The 22,241-nt window shown below is 41.0% G+C and overlaps 2 protein-coding genes and 1 pseudogene across 3 annotated transcripts; all 3 read right to left on the bottom strand.

The window, feature by feature from the left end:
* Window positions 1–1,246: 1,246 nt before the first annotated feature.
* On the bottom strand, window positions 1,247–5,890 carry LOC104747573 (uncharacterized). Its single transcript, XM_010469223.3, has 4 exons — window positions 3,459–5,890; window positions 2,008–2,799; window positions 1,847–1,894; window positions 1,247–1,767 (listed from the first exon to the last, which is right to left on the bottom strand). The coding sequence occupies exons 1-4, from the start codon at window positions 3,639–3,641 to the stop codon at window positions 1,477–1,479; spliced, it is 1,314 nt and encodes a 437-aa protein (XP_010467525.1). The 5' UTR covers window positions 3,642–5,890; the 3' UTR covers window positions 1,247–1,476.
* On the bottom strand, window positions 3,697–5,888 carry LOC104767059 (pentatricopeptide repeat-containing protein At2g17525, mitochondrial). The gene has a single exon (XM_087488999.1). It carries the CDS (start codon window positions 5,886–5,888, stop codon window positions 3,984–3,986), a length of 1,905 nt encoding a protein of 634 aa, XP_087345125.1. The 3' UTR covers window positions 3,697–3,983.
* A 1,977-nt stretch (window positions 5,891–7,867) lies between the features above and the next one.
* On the bottom strand, window positions 7,868–21,351 carry LOC109129167 (uncharacterized; annotated as a pseudogene). The gene is made up of 3 exons (XR_015581671.1): window positions 20,694–21,351; window positions 14,176–15,361; window positions 7,868–8,243 (listed from the first exon to the last, which is right to left on the bottom strand). The product of XR_015581671.1 is annotated as an uncharacterized LOC109129167 (transcript).
* Window positions 21,352–22,241: the final 890 nt, after the last annotated feature.

Genomic DNA, 22,241 nt, shown 5'->3' with positions numbered 1-22,241 from the left:
AGATCATATAATTAAGAAAACTAATCTTTTATAAATTTATAAATTAATCAAAAGGGCAAAAAGGTCCAGTTTTGAATCTCATTAATGGCAAATTAGTAATCTTAAGTCTGAGGATGAATGTGGTGCGTTTCAGCAATCTAAATAGGCGAGAAAAGCTTGTCCGAAAATAATTTAAGGGCAATTTCCATTAGAGGCAAAGGCAGTCATTTTTTGTGAAATTGACTGTGAGCTCTTTCGACTACTCCTATAATATATTAGATATAAGTCTTTTCCTCACAAAAAAAAAAAACTAAAGAAAACTAATATTCCCTCTGTACTATATAATGAGCGTTGTTTTAGTAAAAGAAAAATTATTTCATTTTAGATGATGTTTTACAGTTTTCTTTACTACAAAGACTGGTACTATTTTAGATTGTAAACACTTGGGTGGTATTGGTTTGAGATTTATGAAGATTTTTGAAGAGTTCAACAAAATCATAAAAAATGAATAAGTGAAAGATTGTTAAAGATTGCTAGAGAGTTTTGTTGATTAGTTTTCTAAAATCTTGTAAAGTCCTCCAAACAATCTCTGTATTTTTATGATACTTTCCATGACTTTATTTTGTAAAGAAAGTGTCTAAAATCATGAACCAATAACATAATAATTGAACTCACTAACAATCCTAGATTCTTTTATTTTAATTGAATAACACAAAACTTTTAATGACTTTATAAAAGTCTGAATCCAATAACCCAGATTTGTTAAGATTTTAAATGACTTTTTATAAATCACAAACTAATAACACTAAACTTTAACAGAGTTTAACAAAATCTTGATCTAATAACAACAGATTCTACATAACATTTAAAATCTTTAAAACTCTATTCAAATCTTAAACCAATAACGTTTATTCTTGACGTTCTTATAATTTAATATTCCCTCCGTTTCATAATATAAGATGTTTAGAGAAATATATTTGTTTCATAATATAGGATGTTTACAATTTTCTATTCAACTTTTAGATTAATTTTATATTTTATATCATACAATCTTGTTTATGATTGATTAAACTTTTTAAAAGTAACTATTTCTTAATATGCATGTTTTAACTAAAACATCCAATATTTTGAAACAGAGGGAGCAGTATATATTATGTTTATGTTCTTAAGAATAGAACAATCAATAAAGAACACTCGGAATTGCCCGAGGAAGAGAACATTCCACATGAGCTTTGCCAGAACTCGTTAGTTAAATCAAATCACTTAATGCATCGCAATATGATGATATTATATGAAACTGATTGTTATACAGTAGTCACTAATCATATCTCCCAACACAAGGACAAACAAAAACAAACAAACAAATTTTCCTTCAAAAATTTTCAAAATTTGAAACGAACCAAAGAATGAACCCAAAAAAGAGAGAGAGAGAGAGAGAGAGAGAGCAGTTTCTATATCATTTGTAAGCAAAAGAAAATCAAGAACAAGAGAGGTTCTTCAACCTTTGATCTGCATGTTACTCATCTTACCTTCTATCTGATCTTCATTGTTCTGTGTACTGAGATTCAACCATGGATGCTGCAGACACTGTTGAGCAGTTGGTCGTTTCTCAGGCGCAAAATCCATAATCGGGCAGAGAAAATCCGAAAACTCCCGTGCTTCTGCTTCTGGTAGCTTGTATTTATCGATCAGTAAACGCTCGAGTGGCCAATATTTCAATCTCCGGATCCTCTTCAAGTCGCCGTGTCTGTCAAAGTAATCTTTTGATCTTGCACCTCCAATGGCAATCTATTCCAATCAGAAGTATCAAAAAGACTATAACCGAGCAATAAAGAGACAGAAGAAAACCAAGTGTTTTTCCGGGTACCTTCCGAGGCATTTTTCCTAGGAGTTCCATCATAAGAGCAAGGTGGTCCTGGAGAGCCATACCAGAGAAGGAGAAGAATGTGTTAAACAGGCTGATAAACAAAATAAAAAGAACTTTTTTGGTTAAAAATCGATTTGTACTTTCTTATAAACCATCTTTACCTCGTCTTCTCCAAAACCATTCCCCTCTTTTGGAGCAAAAAGCATATCGCCTGTGGCAAGCTCGAAAGCAGTACAAGCGAAAGACCACATATCAACAGAGTAAGAGTAACCTGACTGAAGTATTACTTCAGGAGCTCTGTACTGTCTCGTTTGTATTTCTTCTGCAAATTTCTTATCAGCCCAACATCCGTTACCAAAGTCGACAACTTTGCATCTCATATCAATCCCATCCAAATTTCTCTTGGTCTTTGTCGGTGTTTCACTTAAACCTACTATGGAAACTCTTCTTCCCGATATTTTAGCAGCCGCTTTTTTTGCTCTCCTCTTCAATTTCTTCTCAATCAGATTCATTGTTGATGTACCGTTTTGGTTCCCCTCGGGCTTTTCTAGTATTGGTGTTAGTCCGGATCTGATGGGATCTTTGGCAGGATCAATGGTGGAACAAAGAAGAATGTTTTCAGGTTTTAAGTCGGAGTGAATCATACCGAGTTCACGGTGCAAATAATCTAGACCAGTCAGTATATATTTGCATATCTCCCGTACTTTACTCAACTCCATCCCTTTATAACGGTTGTATTTGATCAAACGGAGCAAGCTATCGCCAAGAAACTCAAGCACCATGCATAAATGCTGCCCGTTGGGACCTGCGTGCTTGAAGTCATCAATAAGACGAACAACACATTTGGTGTTTTCTGGATCCCCATCAGCAGCAGCTTGAAGTAGTTCGATTTCGTGAAGTGCAGCTTGAGCAAACTGTAAGGAGCTCTTCTGAATCTTCAAAGCAACATAATTCTACAAAATAGACATAAACACATACTTTATTATAAAACTAATGGGAATAAAGCCAAAAAGAAGGATACATGTGACACCGAGCTTGTATAATTCAATTTCAATTCAAACTATTAGAAAATTTTCAGAGGCATTCCTTAATCTAAAGTCATGTACTTCTTACATTCTAAAAGCAAAACATCAGAATTGTATTTCTCATAATGAAAGAATCTAAGAGAGAGAGCGTACAAGTGTTTCCCTGCTTCAGACAAGGTACAAGACTCCAAAGAAAGAGCTCAAAAGAAAATAAAACATTAAATTTAAGTCTAGAGTTACTGAAATACCCATACAGTAACAATGGCATTTAAGAAATAGCGCCATTTAATACGCACTGATCTCCTATTCTCAGCTATTTAAATAAACTGCTATGGTTGGTCAACTACAGAGTGCACCAAAACAGATCAGAACCCTGCTTTTGTGAAAGGTTAATTCACAAAATGGTGTTGTAATAAGCCAAGATCTTGCACCAAAACAGATCAGAACCCATGTGACAGGATTTCGAGAAGACTAATGGGTACATTCTTAAAACAAATTTACGAAGTCAAATTCTGCATTTAAGATCTTGTTGGCATAGTAAAGCGAGAGCAACACAGAGATATATATAAGGAAAGAGAGATGCGTACAGAAGTGCGAGTATCATAGGCAAGCCAAACTGTTGAGAATTGTCCCCAACCAAGCTTTCTCTGAGCAATGTAGCGGCCACCGGAAAACTGGTCTCCGATTCTAACGGCGTGATATCCACCTTTACGGTAAGCATCGAAGCCCTCATCGTCTTCATCTGATCCAGATGAGGATGAACACGACATATTTCTTCTTTCCCTTGTCTGAATTCCACCGCTTGATCCGTGTTCTGTGTGTGGATTTTTATTGTCAAAGTTTGGATCTTTGAATAAAAGAGCTACCTTTTCTTTTAATTTTCTCTCGAACAAGGAGAGAGAAAGAGAGGAATTGCACGAAACGTAAGACTCTCTCCACCTTTTGCTCCTCTTGTCCTTTTTTTATTGATGGGTGCTTCAAACATTTCCCATTTTGACGTTGTCCAATTCTCCATTTTGCCCTTCTCGTCTTCTCATGGTCTCTTTAAAATCTTCTCCGAAAGCTTTTAACAGATTTTCAAAAGAAGCAAAACAAACCATCTTGATCTAGCTTTAACTTTCGATTACGTCCTGCAACAATAAGGTGTTTATGTGGAACTCTGTTTTCTGGCTGAGACAAAACATGAGTGAACCCCACATAGAAGAATCAGGGACAATACTCTTCTCCACCATTCGTGAGAAAGTCAACCAAGCCTTCTGAATATCACCCTCCACGCACAATTCTTCGAGCAACGGATTGTAGCTTTCTCTATCAGGGACGCAACCTCTCTCAGCCATGTCCTCCACAAATTTAATACCGTTCATGACTTTATCTTGCTTACAGAACCCAATAATCACAGCATTGAATGTTGATGATTGAGGCAAATAGCCTCTGGTCACCATGTCGTTTATAAGCTCAAGTGTGTCTTCCATGTTACCTTCTTGGCTGTATCTATGAATCAAACAATGGGATACGATAACATTTGGAACTCCTCCTTCTCCAATCATTTGATCATACTCCGTCTTTACATCATCCACACAACCTTTCTCACATAAACTTATCACCTTGAAGCTCCTGTCAACAGCCCTAGGAAACAGTTTCTCCATCTTTAACAGGAATTCCAGAGCTTCCTCCCAACGGTTTTCCTTGTAAAAGCCATAGATAACACTATTGTATGGATCAATTCTTGCCCCATGAACGTTTTCGCTGTCCTGCATCAGTTCTAATATCTTTAAACCATCGTCTGTCCTCCCTCCTACTGAAAGCCCTCTGATCAACGTGTTAAATGTAACAAAGTTCCATCTAATCGCATCTGTTTTCATGTCATTGAAAGTGTCCAGAGCTGAATCCAACATTCCAACACCATAAAACCCAGCAATCAACAAGTTGTAAGTTTCCACATTGGGCAAGTAACCTTTTCTCTCCATCTCTTTAAAGAACCGTTGAGCAACTCTCATTTTCCCAAGCGCACAATACCCTTTAACCAAGGTGTTACAAGCTACAACATCGACTTTACCTCCTTTGCTTTCCACTCTCTCCAAAACCTCGAGTGCCTCAGACACACGGCCTTCATTGCAGAGAACTTCCATCACCTTAGTTACCGTCACAACATCAGGAACAAGACCCAAACTAAAACACTTCTCCAGCAACACCATTGACTGAACCAACTTCTGCTCGTTGCAGTAAGCAGAAATCAAGATGTTGAAAGTTACATCATTTGGTTCCTTCATCTCACTCATCAAACTCCTGGCTCTCCCAACTTTCCCGTTCTTACAAAGAGCATGAAGCAAGGAGTTATAAACCACAGCGTTTGGAGCCACACCGCTTGTCTTCATGATCTGAAGGAGCTTGAAACCATCACCAATCCTATTTGTTAAACAAAGCCCTTTCATCAAAATCCCATATGTGTACTCATCACCTTGAATCCCACTAGCCATCATCTTCCTTCTGAAAAACTCTCTAGCTATGTCAATGTCTTCCTTGACCAAAACATCCAGAATCGAGTTGAAAACTTTCAGAGATGGTTTGATCCCAAATCTCGAAACCAGATTAACGACACTAATCACACGTTTGGTCAACCGAGCACGCCCGAACCCTCTAATGATAGTTACGAAGATAGCATCATCCGGAGGCAAACCAATCGACTCAGGCATTTCGTCGAGCAGGTGGTAGACAGTATCGAAACGTCGGAAAACACAAAGCTTATGAAACAGAGCACGGTAAGTGGAACGAGAATGGATAAACCCAGGAAAAGTCGAAGCCCATCGAAAAGTTTCCATAGCTCCTGAAGCTGATTTCTGGTCTAGAATGAGACGGACAATGTGATCATCGCTTGGCACAGAAGAAAGCAAAGAAGAAGACGATGATGATGATGACGATGGCGAAGATGAGCAGAGACAGCGCAGTTGAAAAGGCCATAATCTTTTCACTGGCCACACATCTCGAGAAGATGTTAAAAGCTTCGAGATTTTCAGCATCGCAACTGGAGCCGCCTTTACATTTGTGGTTTACTTTGTACTTCAAATTTACTTTGTGGTTTCGTTAGGTTCTTAGCAAGCTGCCCTGTTCTTAAGAGTTAAAGACTTTGGACGTGGAACAAATAATGATGACAATGTGACAAATTATAGGGTGTGAAAGTGCCTTCTTTATGGTATACGATGATGGGTAACATTTTTGAAAGTGCCTCAAACTCAGCCGGCTTCATATCATATTATGAAGCGATTGGAAACACATTCTAATGTACCCATCTTTGTTATTGTTTCTTATTAATTCTACTATCTTAAAACAATTCATTTAGACCATATAAAGAAAGAGTATCATCATATCACCTATCATTACTCAAATCTCATATATTACTTTGATGAGTACCAAAGTGATGAGTTCGACGATGAAGTTGTTGGGCATGTTGATGGGCCAAAAAGAAAGTCCACAAGGATTAGTAAGTCCAACAAAAAGTATTTGAATTGAGGAGACGAGGTCTCTGTTTTATCTGTTCTGCAAATAATTAGAAGTGGTCATCCTATTTGTTAGGATCCATTTCCCATCTTTCCATGATTTCCTGTATTGTAGGAGGGTGAATCCTCCATTACTTTGTATTTGCTTCCTTATTTAAGAAATAGAAAAAGCCAAAAAGAGGCAATATCAATTGCCCAAATATCGAGTCTTGTTCTGTTATTCATATCGTATTCTTACTCTTGGTACTAAGGTTGTGATACGACGAAGTCACAGCTATCAATTGGTATTCAGAGCAGGTTACTTGTTATACCAAATTTTTTTTACATCGCAATCATTTCAGATACACGAGGGAACAAAAAGAAGGGGGTCGTAGCTTTGCCTCTGGAGGAGCCAATGGCTGCGACAAAGGAACGGCTGGACGATGTGTAGGTCACCGCCAATGTGGCTGACAAGTTTCACACCATGGAGGCCTCGTTACATCGCATCATGGAGGATAACCGTCGGGTAGCATAGGAGAACAGAGAGGCCATTAATCGTCTCGTAGCTTTGGTACACCAAAACCATGACGGCATGGCACATGGCAACCATGAGCTGCGTCGAGTGGATAAGAATCCTCCAGCACTCGCTCGCCAGGTTAAACTCGACCTCCCACGCTTTACAGGGGCCAGTGCCTCTGAGTGGATCACCAAAGCTAAACAATACTTTGCTTACCAGGAGATACCCATCAACCAACAGGTCATGCTGGCGTCCTATCGTCTCAACGGAGAAGCAAACGAGTGGTGGCAAGCGGCGTCTGCACGCCTCGGCACAAATGCTTACAATACACCATGGGAAGTGTTTGAAGCTGAACTTTAGAAGCATTTTGGGTAGCCCTGGGCATATTATCCGAAACCGAACCGATCCGAAAAAACTGATTTAAATCGGATTAGGCTTTAACAGAAAAACCGATCGGTTGTTACCTTGATTGTAATTCGGATTTCGGTTTAAACCGATCCGAATCGAAATCTGATCGGTTATCCGTTAAACCTAATACACAATTAATTTCTATGGGTGTAGACTGTAGACATTATATTTCTTTTGGGTCTATATTTGGGCTTCTGTATGAGCCCGTTAAATATAAAAATTTTTAATTTTAATTCGCTGGAGAGGGGTATCAAACCTAAGAAGTGAAGGTTAAGGGAGACACGCTGAAACCATCTGAGCTATCTCAACTTTGTAATTATAATTTCCGAGTGAAATATATAAGGTTCGGTTTAACTTTGGATTTTTAAAAAAAATGGAAAACCGATCCGAATCCGAACGAATCCGAACCGATCCGATCCAAAATATATTCGGATTGTAAACGGATTATATACAGCCCAATCCGAAAAATCCAAAACCCGAATAATCCGATCCGATCCGAACCGAAAATCCAAATGCCCAGGGCTAGTTTTGGGCCTATGTGGGGTTCCCATTTCCATGAAGCGTTGTCCAAAATTCAACAAACCGGATCACTTCGAGACTACATACGCGAGTTCGAACGATTGCAGAATAAGGTCACTAATTGGTCAGAGGACGCCCTGGTCGGGACTTTTCTTGGCGGCTTGCACAAGAAAATTGCTGCCCATGTTCGCATGTTCTCGCCCACAACGCTGCAGGAGGTTTTTAATCTGGCACAACTAAGTGACGACCACTTGCAAGCACAAAAACAGACGTTTACTCCTCGACCATATTCACCTATGGCGGTCACTGCTACACCGCCATCGCGATCCCTCACATCTGGCCATTCTCCACGTCTGTCCGAGAATCGTGAGCAACCCACACAGACTCCTAAACGGCTCAGTTGGGAGGAAATGAAACGCAAACGGAGCCTTGGGCTTTGTTTTAGCTGTGATGAACGCTATAGCCCCGGTCACAAATGCAAGACCTCGCAACTCTTACTTATGCTCGGAGAAGATGCCGATGAGGCGGACGAAGAGGACAAATTTCATGACCTGGTAGAACCTGAAATCACGCTCCAAGATCTTACAGGGTGGGATTCTTCGAAGATAATCTGCGTGTTCACAATCATCAATCGTCAGCACATGGTGGCGTTAATCGACAGCGGCTCTACGCACAATTTCATCAACGAACGAGCAGCTAATCGGCTTAATTTGAGATCGACGACCACAAAACCCTTCAACGTCAAGGTCGCCAATGGTCACCCTCTCCGTTGCCGCCGCGTCTATCGCAAGGTCGCTATGCAACTAGGTGAGTCAACGTTTGTCGTTGATCTCTATGCTCTTCCTTTGACAGGGCTCGACGTCGTTTTAGGCATTCAATGGCTTGAGACTCTTGGGCCGACTTTGTGTGATTGGAAGGCCCGGACGATGACATTCACAATGGCGGGGAAGTCCCACATTCTACATGGGCTTCACGGACCGAACATTCAACAGGCCCACTGGTTCGAGGTGGCCAAGGAAGCCTGTTTGGGACAACCGTTGTTTGCTCTCACCATCGACGACACCGCAGACACCACCACCACTGTCCCCGATCAGATGCAGTGCCTCCTTCACGATTTTGCCTCCATTTTTCAGCTACCAATGTCGTTACCGCCAACGAGAGAAATCTCACATCACATCGTTTTGAAAGAAGGATAAAACCCTATCAACGTCCGGCCTTAACGCTACGCTCATTTTCAAAAGGCGGAGATTGAGAAACAGGTGGACCAGATGCTTCAGTCCGGGTTGATACAGACGAGTTCGAGCCCCTTTTCTTCACCCGTGTTGCTCATTAAAAAGAAAGACGGATCGTGGCATTTTTGCACAGATTACCGAGCCCTTAATGCTGCCACTGTTAAAGATCGCTTTCCCATTCCAACGGCTGACGACATGTTCGACGAACTCCATGGTGCCAAGGTTTTCACTAAGCTCGACCTTACAGCGGGTTACCACCAGGTTCGTGTTCACCCTCCCGACGTCCCTAAAAACGTGTTTCGTACTCACAACGGCCACTACGAGTATCTTGTAATGCCCTTTGGTCTCTGCAACGCACCGTCTACTTTCAAGCACTGATGAATTCGGTTTTTCGCAGCCATCTACGTAAGTTTGTCCTGATCTTCTTCAATGATATACTTATTTATAGTCGCACATGGGATGAACACTTGCAGCATATCCGTTTTGTGTTCCAACTCCTCCGACAACACAGTTTGTTTGTGAAACACAAGAAGTGCGAATTTGGGAAGCTGGAGCTTGAATATCTGGGTCACATCATCTCTGGCGAAGGCATTCGAGTAGATCAGACCAAGATCCAAGCAATGCTTGACTGGCCACCACCAACTACACTCAGTGAGCTTCGTGGGTTTCTTGGTCTCATAGACTACTATCGCAAGTTCGTTAAGGATTATGGCATTATCGCCAAACCACTCACAAATCTCCTCAAGAAAGGCAAATTTTGTTGGGACGAAGACGCCGGACGAGCATTCGCAGCTCTCCAAACCTCGATGACCACAACACCCACTCTCGCCTTGCCAGATTTTGAAGCGACCTTCGTCATCCAAACTAACGCCTCCGGTGATGGTATTGGCGCTGTCCTCTCACAAAACGGTAAACCTATCGCTTATATGAGTCGTTCTCTTGGCATTGCAAAACAGAGTTGGTCTACCTATGCTCGCGCTCGCTATCATCATCGCCATTCGCTGTTGGCAACCATATATCATGGGACGACACTTCATCATTCAAACGGACCAGCAAAGCCTGCGTTTTCTCTTGGAACAACGGATTCTCACTTCCGAACAGCAGAAATGAGTTAGTAAACTGGCTGGCTATGATTACGAAATCACGTACAAAACAGGGTCTGCTAATGCCGTTGCAGATGCACTTTCCCGACGTACTGACAGCCCAAGTTTGAACGCGGTCTTTGTTCAGACTTCTGGTCTTTGGGATGACCTATGCCTGGTTGCTAAGTCTGATCCGTACATGATCAAAAGTGGTAAAGCAGCAGATCTTCATCCCTGCAGACCATTCGCATGGAAGTCGGGTCTTCTTTGCTATAACAACCGGGTAGTTATTCCTCCAAAGTCTTCTTTCATTCCGTTGTTATTACAGGAGTTCCATGACTCTCACGCTGGGAGTCATTTGGGAGCCTTACGGACTTTCAAATGTCTTGCTCAACAATATAATTCGCCGCGTATGTACCGCACAATTCAAGACTATGTCGCGGCATGTGATACGTGTCAGCGTACAAAAACTGCAACGCTTTCCCCAGCGGGTTTGCTTCAACCGCTTCTAATTCCGGATCGTGTGTGGGAGGACATCTCGATGGATTTCATCGACGGTTTGCAACGTTCTGATCATCACACTTCTATTATGGTGGTTGTAAACCGTCTCAGCAAATCCGCCCACCTGGTGCCACTAGCTCACCCATACACAGCAGCCACAGTGGCCGCTAAGTTCGTTACACACATCGTCAAGCTTCATGGCTTTCCACGTTCTATCGTAAGTGATCGTGACCCAGTTTTTGTGAGCAAACTCTGGCAGGAGTTTTGGCATTTAGCAGGCACTAAACTACGAATGTCGACCGCCTACCACCCTCAAACGGATGGCCAGACCGAAATCGTGAATCGTTGCATCGAGCAGTTTCTTCGTTGCTTCACTCATCACCGACCTCGACAATGGAGTTCTCTCTTACCTTGGGCTGAGTATTGATACAACACCACCTACCACATCTCCACAGGTATTACCCCGTTTCAGGCGCTTTATGGCCAACCGCCACTAGTCTTTCCGGCTTATGAGGTTGGGGCCACTATCGTGGATGAATTGGCGGAGCAACTCATGTCTCGTGATGAAGTAATCAATGATTTGAAGGCTTATCTGGCCAAGTCGGTTAATAAAATGAAGCAGGTTGCTGATGGCAAGTGTCGCGACGTCCACTTCAACAAGGTGATTGGGTTTATCTGTGTCTACAACCGCACCGGCAACAATCCGTGTTCCGTTGCACTTCACAGAAGCTTGCTACTCGGTACTATGGTCTGTTTGAAATCACTGACAAAGTCGGACCGGTAGCGTATCGTCTTTTGTTGCCTGAGGGGTCCCACATTCATCCTGTTTTTTACGTGTCCTTGCTCAAGCAGCACATCGGTGCTGATACTCTGGTGGCTGGCACTTTACCACCACTCCACAACAATTGCATCTTAAAGCTCCAACCTGATCGTGTGCTTCGTCATCGTCAGTCTACCGAAGGTCAGCACTTGCTCCAGGAGGCTCTCATTCAGTGGAAAGGGTTGCCGGTCGAGGAGGCCACTTGGGAGGACCTTTCACAGCTGAAGCGGAGTTTTCCGACTCTGAACCTTGAGGACAAGGTTCTCAACCCTGACAGGGGTATTGATGAGTACCAAAGTGATGAGCTCGACGATGAAGTTGTTGGGCATGTTGATGGGCCAAGAAGGAAGTCCACAAGGATTAGTAAGCCCAACAAGAAGTATTTGAATTGAGGAGATAAGGTATCTGTTTTATCTGTTCTGCAAATAATTAGAAGTGGTCATCCTATTTGTTAGGATCCACTTCTCATCTTTCCATGATTTCCTGTATTGTAGGAGGGTGAATCCTCCATCAATTTGTATTTGCTTCCTTATTTAAGAAATAGAAAAGCCAAAAAAAGGCAATATCAATTGCCCAATTATCGAGTCTTGTTTTGTTATTCATATCGTATTCTTACTCTTGGTACTAAGGTTGTGATACGACGAGGTCACAGCTATCATACTCTAATATATATTAATTTTATTATTCTATGTAACCCTTTTAATTATGTCTTTTTATTATGGTTTGTGCTTATATATAAACTAGGTAATAACCCGCACTATGTGCGGTATAAAATAATTATTAAATGTTTTTAATGTAATTTTTATTTACAAAATCTATAATATTTATCGGTAATTGGAATCTAAAATTTGATTGTGTAGTATATATATATATATTTTTAAAATATATATAAAAAATTTTATAATAATTAAAATTTAACAAGTGAGAATTATTATAATATCAATTTTATATTATCATATAATATGAACGAAAAGTTCTTAAATTCTATTTTAAAGATTTTATAAAAAATATAATTAAAATATATAATTAAGTTAAAAAGAGAATAGAAATATATAATTTTGAGTGTTAATTATATTTTTGGAAAACTGATGTAAGTATTATTAAAAACTAATGACAAATAAAGGAAATAATGTATTAAGCTCTGTGAGTGCGATACATCAGCATTTTGTGTGAGAATGCTTCTCTTTTAATATATAAGGGACTGTATCATTCCATTTGATAATACACAACAATAATAATACAATCATATTCTCTCTATTCACATGGTATCAGAGCCACAATGATCTAACGATCGGCTTCGTTCCTATTTTTAAGGTATGTGCTTCTTTTGTTTATTTTTGTTTTTAAGCCAAGTGCTTCCACATTCAAGTTCATCATGAACCTCTGAATCTAAGCCATCGAGCTTCTTTTTATTCAAGTTTACCATCTTAGACCTCTGAATTTAAGTCAAGTGCTTCTTCTTTTATAATATTTATTTTCCAGCCAAAAGTGCTTCTATCATTCAAGCTTGTTATAAGCCTCTGAATCAAACCGAATTTTTTTTTTGAATGAAAAAAAGAAAAAGATGTTTTCATCATTCATGTTTTTATGAGGTTTTGAATCAAGCCATAGTGCTTCTTTAGAGAAAGAAAAAAAATAGCCATATATTTCATCTTCATCTCAAAATTACGCTTCATCACATGTATGACCTTCACCGTGCCATCTCCCTAACCACCATCACAGTATGGTCCATATATACTTCTCTAACCATCGTTGATGCCGACCACCTCAACATCACACAACTCGTCACCGGATCAGGTCTTTAGCAAATCTTGCTCAACAATAACAACTCATCTTCTCAATTCATAACCGCGCGAATCTCCTTCTCAACACTTGGACATGTCAATCTCAAGCCGTTATTTTCGCTTCATCACCCCTTGAAATTGAGGGGGCGTATTAAGGAAAGAGTATCATCATATCACCTATGATTACTCAAATTCCATATATTACTCTAATATACATTAATTATATTATTCTATGTAACCCCTTTAATTATGTCTTTTGATTATGGTTTGTGCTTATATATAACTTGTATCATTCCATTTGATAATACACAACAATAATAATATAATCATGACCAATCCCTATTCAGTTTCTTCTCATCAACACAAGATCTTGTCATGATATTGCATAGCATGCCATGCTCAATCATATGATAATAACAACTATGATATATCAATAACTGTTGTGACAACCCGTCCCATTGATCTCACTAGCCCACCGCTAGCTTGCCCCCATAGGCCCGAAGGGCATCGATCCTAACCCCTCACTGGGCAAATGGAACTATTCATCCAAATCCACAGTAGGTTATTGGTGCACCAGGCATTCCTTGAACCCTAGTCCCCACCCTTTAACAACCTTCCCACAGGACAAGTTGCCACTAATTGATCTGGCAACTTGTCCTGTGGGAAGGTTGTTAAAGGGTGAGGACCACGGTTCGACGAACGCCTGGCGCACCAATAACCTACTGGTGGATTTGGATGTGATTTCCATTCCACGATGAGGGGTTAGGATCGATGCCCTGCAGGGCTAGCTTGGAGTCCGTTGGGGCGGCTAGCAGTCTAGTGGGCTAGCAGTAAAGCTAGTGGGGTCTACGGGACGGGTGGTTACAATTGTCAACATGAAAAGGTTCTTATTCTTTAAGAGTAGTGGGAATACAAGTTTCACAGTACACATACTACTGCACAAAAGAAATTAATAAGGTTACGGAATAAAAATTTCTAAACACTCACTAGAACAAAAATTCGTCCCATCAGACACCTTGAAAGATACATCACTCGAGCAACGACCGTCACATCGACGGCAAATCGGTCGAGTGTTACAGTTATTGTATAGAACTTTCACCATCTCATAGTAGTGATAAAACCTGTAGCCTGACTTCATATAAGCAGCGAATCCAAATACACAATTAAGGTGGATATTGATGTAAGATTTGTTGCATGTATAGAACCATTTGCTTGGATCTAGTTTTCCCTCACATACTTCGCACCAATATGTTTCATTTGAGTCTTCTCCATAGCAAAGAGAGAGTGGAAATGCATCATATTTGTAGTGTAGCTTATCTGGAATGGTGGCGCACTTATAACATAGAGAAAAATCACATAGAGTACATTGTAGATAGAAATCAGCACCTTTGGTCTTGCAACCTCCACAAAAAGCCATTTTGTCCACAGTAGAAATGGGAATAAATAAGGGATGTTCATGACTTTTGTGGGTGAAACTGTCAGCAACTAAGATGCATCTAACATCTACCTGAAACCTTCTGCAGCTACCCTTAGCGCACTTGTAACTGAAACCAGCGAACGCTCGAGAACAAACCACACATTTCAAGAAATTGGACTTCTTTGGAGGAACCGGGTCAAGGAAAAGAGGGTGTTGGTGCAATGCATGATCTAACTTTCGAGGAAGATTTGCGCATACCTCGTGTAGAAAAAAATCGCATTGCGTGCAGTTGTAGAAATTGTGGGAGTCGATATGAAGGATGCACGCTTGACATTGTTTGTCCTTGTCTCGAACAACATTGTACTTCTCAAGCTTTAGATTATGTTCATGACAAAAATACTTTATCAAATCATCACTAACAATCTTGAATGGCGCAACATCTTCAGTTTCGTCAAGTTCTTCGGGCTCCCATTCGAGTTCTCTCCGGTCCCATATTGTCTCATGAGTTGCACATTTGGAATGGACCACATAAGAGCAACAATCATCATTGCAAGAATAATGCCCATAGTTGTTGTCAATTGTTTTGTAGCAAAGACGACACGAATTTATAATTTGGGGTGAGAGAAAAGGAGTGAAAAAAGACGATGAGGGTGACGGGTGAGTTTTATGACGCGTGGTAAGTTTATACAAGTCTTATGGACCACATAGTTACATTGAAAACAAACAAACCAATATGTCTTTTCGGTATTCAATACGTTCATAGAGGCGAAAATCCTCCGGAGAGTTTCCTTAAATAGTTTTTGAGGCGATTTTTTTGGCGACTAGGGTTTTCTCGCTTTTAGGGCACGTATGGAGCCGCCGGAGGCTTCTCCGGGAGGGGGGGCTTCTCTGGAGGCTGGTGATGGGTTGCAAGCGGTGGTGAAGGATAGCCAAGCTCCGCTCTTGAGTCAAGGGGACTCTTCTCTAGCGAAGGGCGAGGGTGATGTGAGGGAGAAACGAAACTGGCTTAAGGTGGCGAAGAAACATGTTTTCACTCAGAAGAGTTTTAAAATTGTGGAGGTTGAAGGAAAGGAGAAGGTGGTGGTTCCCAAGGATGTTTTTACGGGAGCTAAGCCCTTGTGGGAGGATTTTATCATTGGTAAATTCCTGCATCAGAAAGCTCCGCATGTGGGAAAGATCCACATGATTGTCAATAAGATTTGGAGGTTGGGTGATAAATCTACTTTGATCGATGTCATTGCGGTTAACGACACCACGGTTAAGTTTCGGATCCGTAATGATAGCATGAGGCGTAGGGTGTTGCATAGAGGAATGTGGAACATTATGGATATCCCCATGATTGTGTCCAAGTGGTCGCCGTATGCAGAGGACTCGCAACCGGCAATGAAATCCATTCCTCTGTGGGTTACTTTGAAACATGTACCTCGGTCTATGTTCACGGATAAGGGGTTGGAATATTTATTCAGTGCAGTGGGAAAACCGATCCAGTTCCATCAACAAACAGAGGATTGTGTCAGTTTTGATGAAGCACGGATGTTGGTTGAAGCTGATTTGACAAAAGTTTTGCTGCGGGAGTATGTCTATGGAGGGGAGGAAGATGGTGAAATCGAAACCACCATCAAATATAGTTACCCGTGGTTGCCTCCACGTTGTACTAGTTGTCATAAATGGGGGCATCCTACTGCCAGTTGCTTATCGTCTATCTCTTCTAATAGTGAAGCTGTCGTTGATGAGGTCATTTTGCCTCCTTCTACCTCGGTGGACGCTCATCTGGGGTCAGACTCGATGGTAGGGGCTGGTGCTGAGGCTCCTGTAACGACCATCAGTGTTGATTCTCAGCCTAGTGCTGAAGACATATCAGGGGTTCCGGTTCAGGTTCAGGCGCCAGTAGTTTCTGAGCAGGTCTGGATTACTCCTTCAAAAACAAGTCGCAGTCCGGGGAAGGTTTCAGAGGAGCCTAAGCCGAGGGAGGGTACCCTCCTGTCTAACACCTACTCGGTATTGGGGGAAGAGGAAGAGGTTGTGGAGTCAGAACAGGTGGAACATGTACCGCTCTCGTTGGTTAAGAAGGTTCAGGGCCCTGCAGTGGCATCTAAGGAGATTCCGGATCCTGCTGGGAATGGAGGAACGGAGAAGGATCGAGGAGGGAAAGCAGTGACAATTCGCCCCTCTCTGCCTCGCGAATCCAAATCAACTCATAAAACGGTCTCAACAGCTTCTAATCAGTCTTCTAGAGTTTACTCTAGAAATCAGAGTAGGAAGCCTTCCCACAAACACTTTTAATGTCAGGGTTCTTCTAGAATGTTCGGGGCTTCAATAAAACATCAAAACATTCCGTCATTCAGAAGTGGTTAAGGGAGAGTAATTTTCAGTTCGGTTGCTTGTTAGAGACTCGTATCAGAGAGAAGAATGCAAAACGTATAGGAGAAAAAGTGTTTAAGGATTGGTCGGTGTTGACGAATTATGAATTTAATGGCAGAGGTCGTATATGGATAGTTTGGAGTGATAAGGTTCGAATGACTCCTTTTTATAAAAGTGAACAATTGATCACTTGCTCGGTTAAGTTGGAGGGCCAACCAGAAGAGTTTTTCTGCTCTTTCGTGTATGCTTTGAATACTGCAGAGCAACGCAAGGTTCTATGGCAGGAGTTGAAGGACCATGCGGACTCTCCCATTATTAGTACAAAACCGTGGATGCTTATGGGAGACTTTAATGAAACTCTGGACATGTCAGAACATTCCCGGGTGGATGATCATCCCATGGTAACGAGGGGTATGAGGGATTTCCAGGAGGCTGTGGGTTACTGTTCTCTTACGGACATTGCTTCTAATGGTCCGTTGTTTACTTGGTGGAATAAGCAGGACGAGGATCCTATAATGAAGAAGTTGGATCGGATTTTGATCAATGATGTATGGTTGCAACGGTTTCCGCAGGCTTATAATGTGTTCAAAGCGGGGGGTTGTTCAGATCATTTGCGTAGTCGTTTGCACATGCAGCCGGGTGAAACTATCAGGAAACATAGACCGTTCAAATTTGCAAATGTTCTCACGGAAATGGATGAGTTCAGGCCATTGGTTGATGATTATTGGAAGACCACTCAGTCTCTGTTTTTATCTACCTCGACACTGTTTCGTTTCCACAAAAAATTTAAGGGTTTGAAGCCATTGGTTCGGCGTTTGGCGAGAGACCGGTTGAGTAATTTGGAGAAAAGGACTCAGGCTGCGTTTGAGGATCTTTGTGTAAAGCAGACACAGAACTTGACCAATCCAACTGCGGTGACAATTGAGGAGGAGAATGAAGCTTATTTGCGATGGGATCATGTTGCCTCTCTGGAAGAAAAGTTTCTTAAGCAGAGGTCCAAGCTTCATTGGTTGCAGGTTGGAGATAAAAACAACAAAGCGTTTCATAGGGCTGCTGAAACAAGGAAGACAGTGAATACTATGAGTGAAGTAACCTGTCCAAATGGCGTGGTGGCTAAGGGAGAGGATATTAAGCTAGAGGCTGAGAGATATTTTAAAGAATTCCTGCAATTGATACCAACAGATTTCGAGGGGGCTGAGGTTGCTATGCTCCAAGACCTTTTGTCGTATCGTTGTACCGAGGGTGAGCAAGCTCGATTGATTGCGCCTGTCACCACTGCGGAGATCAAACAAGTACTATTTGCTATGCCTAATGATAAGTCTCCTGGCCCGGATGGCTTTACTTCTGAGTTCTACAAGGCTACATGGGATATCATTGGTAATGAATTCTCAATGGCAGTTCAATCTTTTTTTGTCAAAGGTTTCTTGCCAAAAGGGATAAATTCTACTATCTTAGCCCTCATACCAAAGAAACTGGAGGCGATGGAAATGAGGGATTACAGACCTATTTCTTGTTGCAATGTTTTATACAAGGTTATTTCTAAAATCCTTGCGAATCGGTTGAAGATGGTGTTGCCTAATTTCATTGCAGGAAATCAATCAGCTTTTGTTAAAGATCGGTTGTTGATCGAAAACGTGTTGTTAGCAACAGAGTTGGTTAAGAACTATCATAAGGAGACAATATCGGAGCGTTGTGCTATAAAGATAGATATTTCCAAAGCTTTCGACTCAGTTCAATGGCCTTTCCTCTTGAATGTCCTATCAGCTTTACAGTTGCCACCGGAGTTTATTCATTGGATCAAATTATGTATAACAACTGCATCTTTTCTGTTTAAGTGAATGGTGAGCTAGCGGGGTATTTTCAAAGTAATAGGGGTCTACGGCAAGGTTGCTCTCTATCTCCCTATTTGTTTGTTATTTGTATGGATGTTTTGTCAAAGCTTTTAGACTCCGCTGCTGGTGCAGGCCAATTCGGTTACCACCCGCAGTGTCAAGCCATTAATCTGACACACCTGAGCTTTGCTGATGACCTGATGGTACTTTCTGATGGGAAACCACGATCCATTGAGGGGATTGTGACCGTTTTTGATCACTTTGCTAAGATATCGGGTCTCAAGATTAGTATGGAAAAATCGACAGTTTATCTAGCGGGTGTGGCTGCTGCGGACCGTCAGATAATAGAGAACCAGTTTGCTTTTGTGGTGGGAGAGCTGCCTGTTAGATACTTGGGTTTGCCTCTGCTCACTAAAGGTTTTACTACGGCTGATTACACCCCGCTCCTTGAACAGATACGCAAACGTATTGGCTCTTGGACGTCTCGATATCTCTCCTTTGCAGGCCGTTTTAATTTGGTTAGTTCGGTTATATGGAGTGTATGCAACTTCTGGTTAAGTGCATTTCGCTTACCTCGTGCTTGTCTTAGGGAAGTGGAGAAAATTTGCTCTGCTTTTTTGTGGTCTGGGGCTGATTTGAATCCTAAAAAAGCTAAGTTGCCGTGGGATGATGTATGCAAGCCAAGGCGAGAAGGAGGGCTTGGGCTTCGTAGCTTAAAGGAGGCGAACGATGTGTGTTGTCTTAAGTTGGTATGGAGGATTCTCTCTCGTGGTGACTCCTTATGGGTAAAATGGGTTGATCGTTATTTATTAAAGGGGCGATCGTTATGGTCGGTTAATGAAACCACAGGAGTGGGCTCTTGGATTTGGAGAAAGATCCTTAAATATAGAGCGTTGGCTACAACTTTGTGTAAGGTGGAGGTGGGGAATGGCCAGTTGACCTCTTTCTGGTTTGATACTTGGTCGCCCTTAGGCCGGTTAGCAGATGTGGTAGGCGACAGGGGTGCTGTCGAGTTGGGGATTCAGCGCACAATGACAGTAGCAGAGGCATGGTCGGTTAGGCGTAGGCGGAGACCTCGTCTTCCAATCCTCCTCTCTATTGAGGATGCATTACGCTCGCAGTACCAACACAGAACAGAGAGGCTGATTTGTTTCTATGGAAAGGCAAGGCGGATGACTACAAAGCGGATTTCTCTACAGCACACACTTGGAATCATATACGTCGTACTTCTGCAGAGGTTGCCTGGTACCATGTGGTTTGGTTTCCTCACGCTACTCCGAAGTATACTTTTTGTACCTGGTTAGCAGTTCACGACAAGCTGGCAACAGGGGAACGCATGTTGCGGTGGAATATCGGAGCTTTGGGAACCTGTGTGCTTTGTCAACAAAGTCTTGAAACCAGGTCGCATCTGTTCTTTACCTGCAGTTTTACTTCAGACGTGTGGGAAGCGACGGCTAAGGGGGTGCTTCGTACACGCTATACTACCGACTGGCACCAGCTCCTCACCATTTTAGCAGCCAATCACCGAGACCCTTTGGCCAGATTTTTCACTCGCTACACCTTTCAACTAGCGGTATACACCATCTGGCGGGAACGGAATGGAAGGCGCCATGGTCAGCATCCAAATACACCCGAGCAGTTAATCAAGTGGATTGATCGTCAAGTTAGAGATCAGCTTTTGGCTATCCAACGACAAGGGGATAGGCGGTTCGACAATGGGCTTCAGGCTTGGTTTCAAACTAGAATCTAAGAATAGCTTCTACTTTATCTAATGTAATCTCTAAAAGTTTGTTCAAAAATCCGATGCACTAGTTGTAAAAACGCTATTTTTCTTTGAATATAATTTAACATTAGATTCAAAAAAAAAAAAAAAAACATAACTTGGGTCCGATCTTTCTACCAAACCACAAGCATCACATGGAAGCAAAAGTGGTCGAGGAAGGAAAGTTAGTGGGTGGTGATGGCTTTTTGGATTAGAGATAGTAGGAAGTGGATATTTTTCGGCACAAGTGGTACACAAACCAAAGTTACAGAGAGAACATCGGTAGAACGTAGATCCGTCGTAATAAGTAGTTTTTTCATACAATTCTTCTCCACACCAAGTGCACGGTGGTATGACACGGGAATTATCTTCATCGCTGTCATCACTCTCGATGAGCGGATGTTGTGGATGATAAGGATGTCTCATCTTCCATTGCCACAGATTACAATCACTGTGGATCTCCACTTTACATGTCGTACAATAATAGAAAGGAATATTATACACTTCTCCTTTATCGGCTTTACATGCAAAACAAGCCGGATGACCGAATCGGGGAGAGAGGGTGTGAGGATGAGCTGGATGAGACATACGGCATACCACCTCTTCCTCTTGACCATAAGACATGATTCTTTGAATTTCTTTCTCTCTCTAGCTTCTTTTTGAGTTTTTTTTTTTTTGTTTCTTCTTCTTTTGATTGTTATTGATACAATATGAGTGCATTTATATGGGTGCGGGCAAACACAAGTAATAAAAGTTATGACTTATTTTTCCCTCCAAACATGTCTCCAGACTGTCCATATGTAAACAAACCACGATGTTCAATTTATATATTTTAGAATGACCCAAAAAATCAGTTTTTATCTGCAACTTGTTATTCAAAATTATGGCTGACTTTCTCCCTTAACAACATGTCTCTAGGTTGTCCGTATATGAAATAATTGTGTGATACTAATACTATATGATATGACAACAACTAAACAGGCTGTTAATGAACTGAAATATATACGTACAGTATTTTGTCTCCAGGCTGTTTCGATCTACTTATAGAAAAAGTCTTTCTTTTCCTTTTTCTTTATCTTGGCTGTAGATGGTAGGAAGCTACAATTACGTTACTAACTCAAGAATTCGATGCCAGCTATGTTGTAAGTTGTAACTGTTGTGATCCCCTATCTACATTATCACTATTAGATATTAGCCTACATGCCCGGATTATTGTATAACTATAATTAATCACATATACATATTATATATTTTTAAATTAGTCTATTATAAATTAATTTGGTTTAAATTTTTATTTTAACAATATGAGAACATTTTATATATCTTTAATTTTATTTGTTATTATTTTTAGGTTATATCTATACTAGTATTTTTGCAGCAGTTTTTGCTCAAAAATACTTTTTGGAAAGTTTTTGCATTTAATGCATTGAATTTAATATTAGTTACCAAAAATTTCAAAATTAATTATAGATAAGACTTAAAAAATACGGAAATTTGTCTACCTCATTTAAACATAAATATATGATTCTCTTTTATTTTTATTTGAATTTATATTTAAATTATCTTGAATTATTCTATAATACATTTAGTTAATAAAAATTGTGATTTTTTTCTTGCATATGATGTAGTAAAAATTTTTAAAAACAGACATATATTACTCAA

Source organism: Camelina sativa, chromosome 15 (assembly GCF_030686135.1).
Source record: "Camelina sativa cultivar CO46 ecotype springtype chromosome 15, ASM3068613v1".
NCBI classification, from domain to species: Eukaryota; Viridiplantae; Streptophyta; class Magnoliopsida; order Brassicales; family Brassicaceae; genus Camelina; species Camelina sativa.
This window is presented reverse-complemented; position numbering and strand designations above follow the sequence as displayed.

Bases quoted from the DNA above. Each gene is read 5' to 3' on its own strand.
- LOC104747573 (XM_010469223.3), bottom strand. From the start codon at position 3,641: ATGTCGTGTTCATCCTCATCTGGATCAGATGAAGACGATGAGGGCTTC. The intron at 1,895-2,007 runs GTAAAGATGGTT...ATGGCTCTCCAG, and splicing joins ATGGTTTTGGAGAAGACGAG to GACCACCTTGCTCTTATGAT. The intron at 1,768-1,846 runs GTACCCGGAAAA...TGATTGGAATAG, and splicing joins TAGGAAAAATGCCTCGGAAG to ATTGCCATTGGAGGTGCAAG.
- LOC104767059 (XM_087488999.1), bottom strand. From the start codon at position 5,888: ATGCTGAAAATCTCGAAGCTTTTAACATCTTCTCGAGATGTGTGGCCA.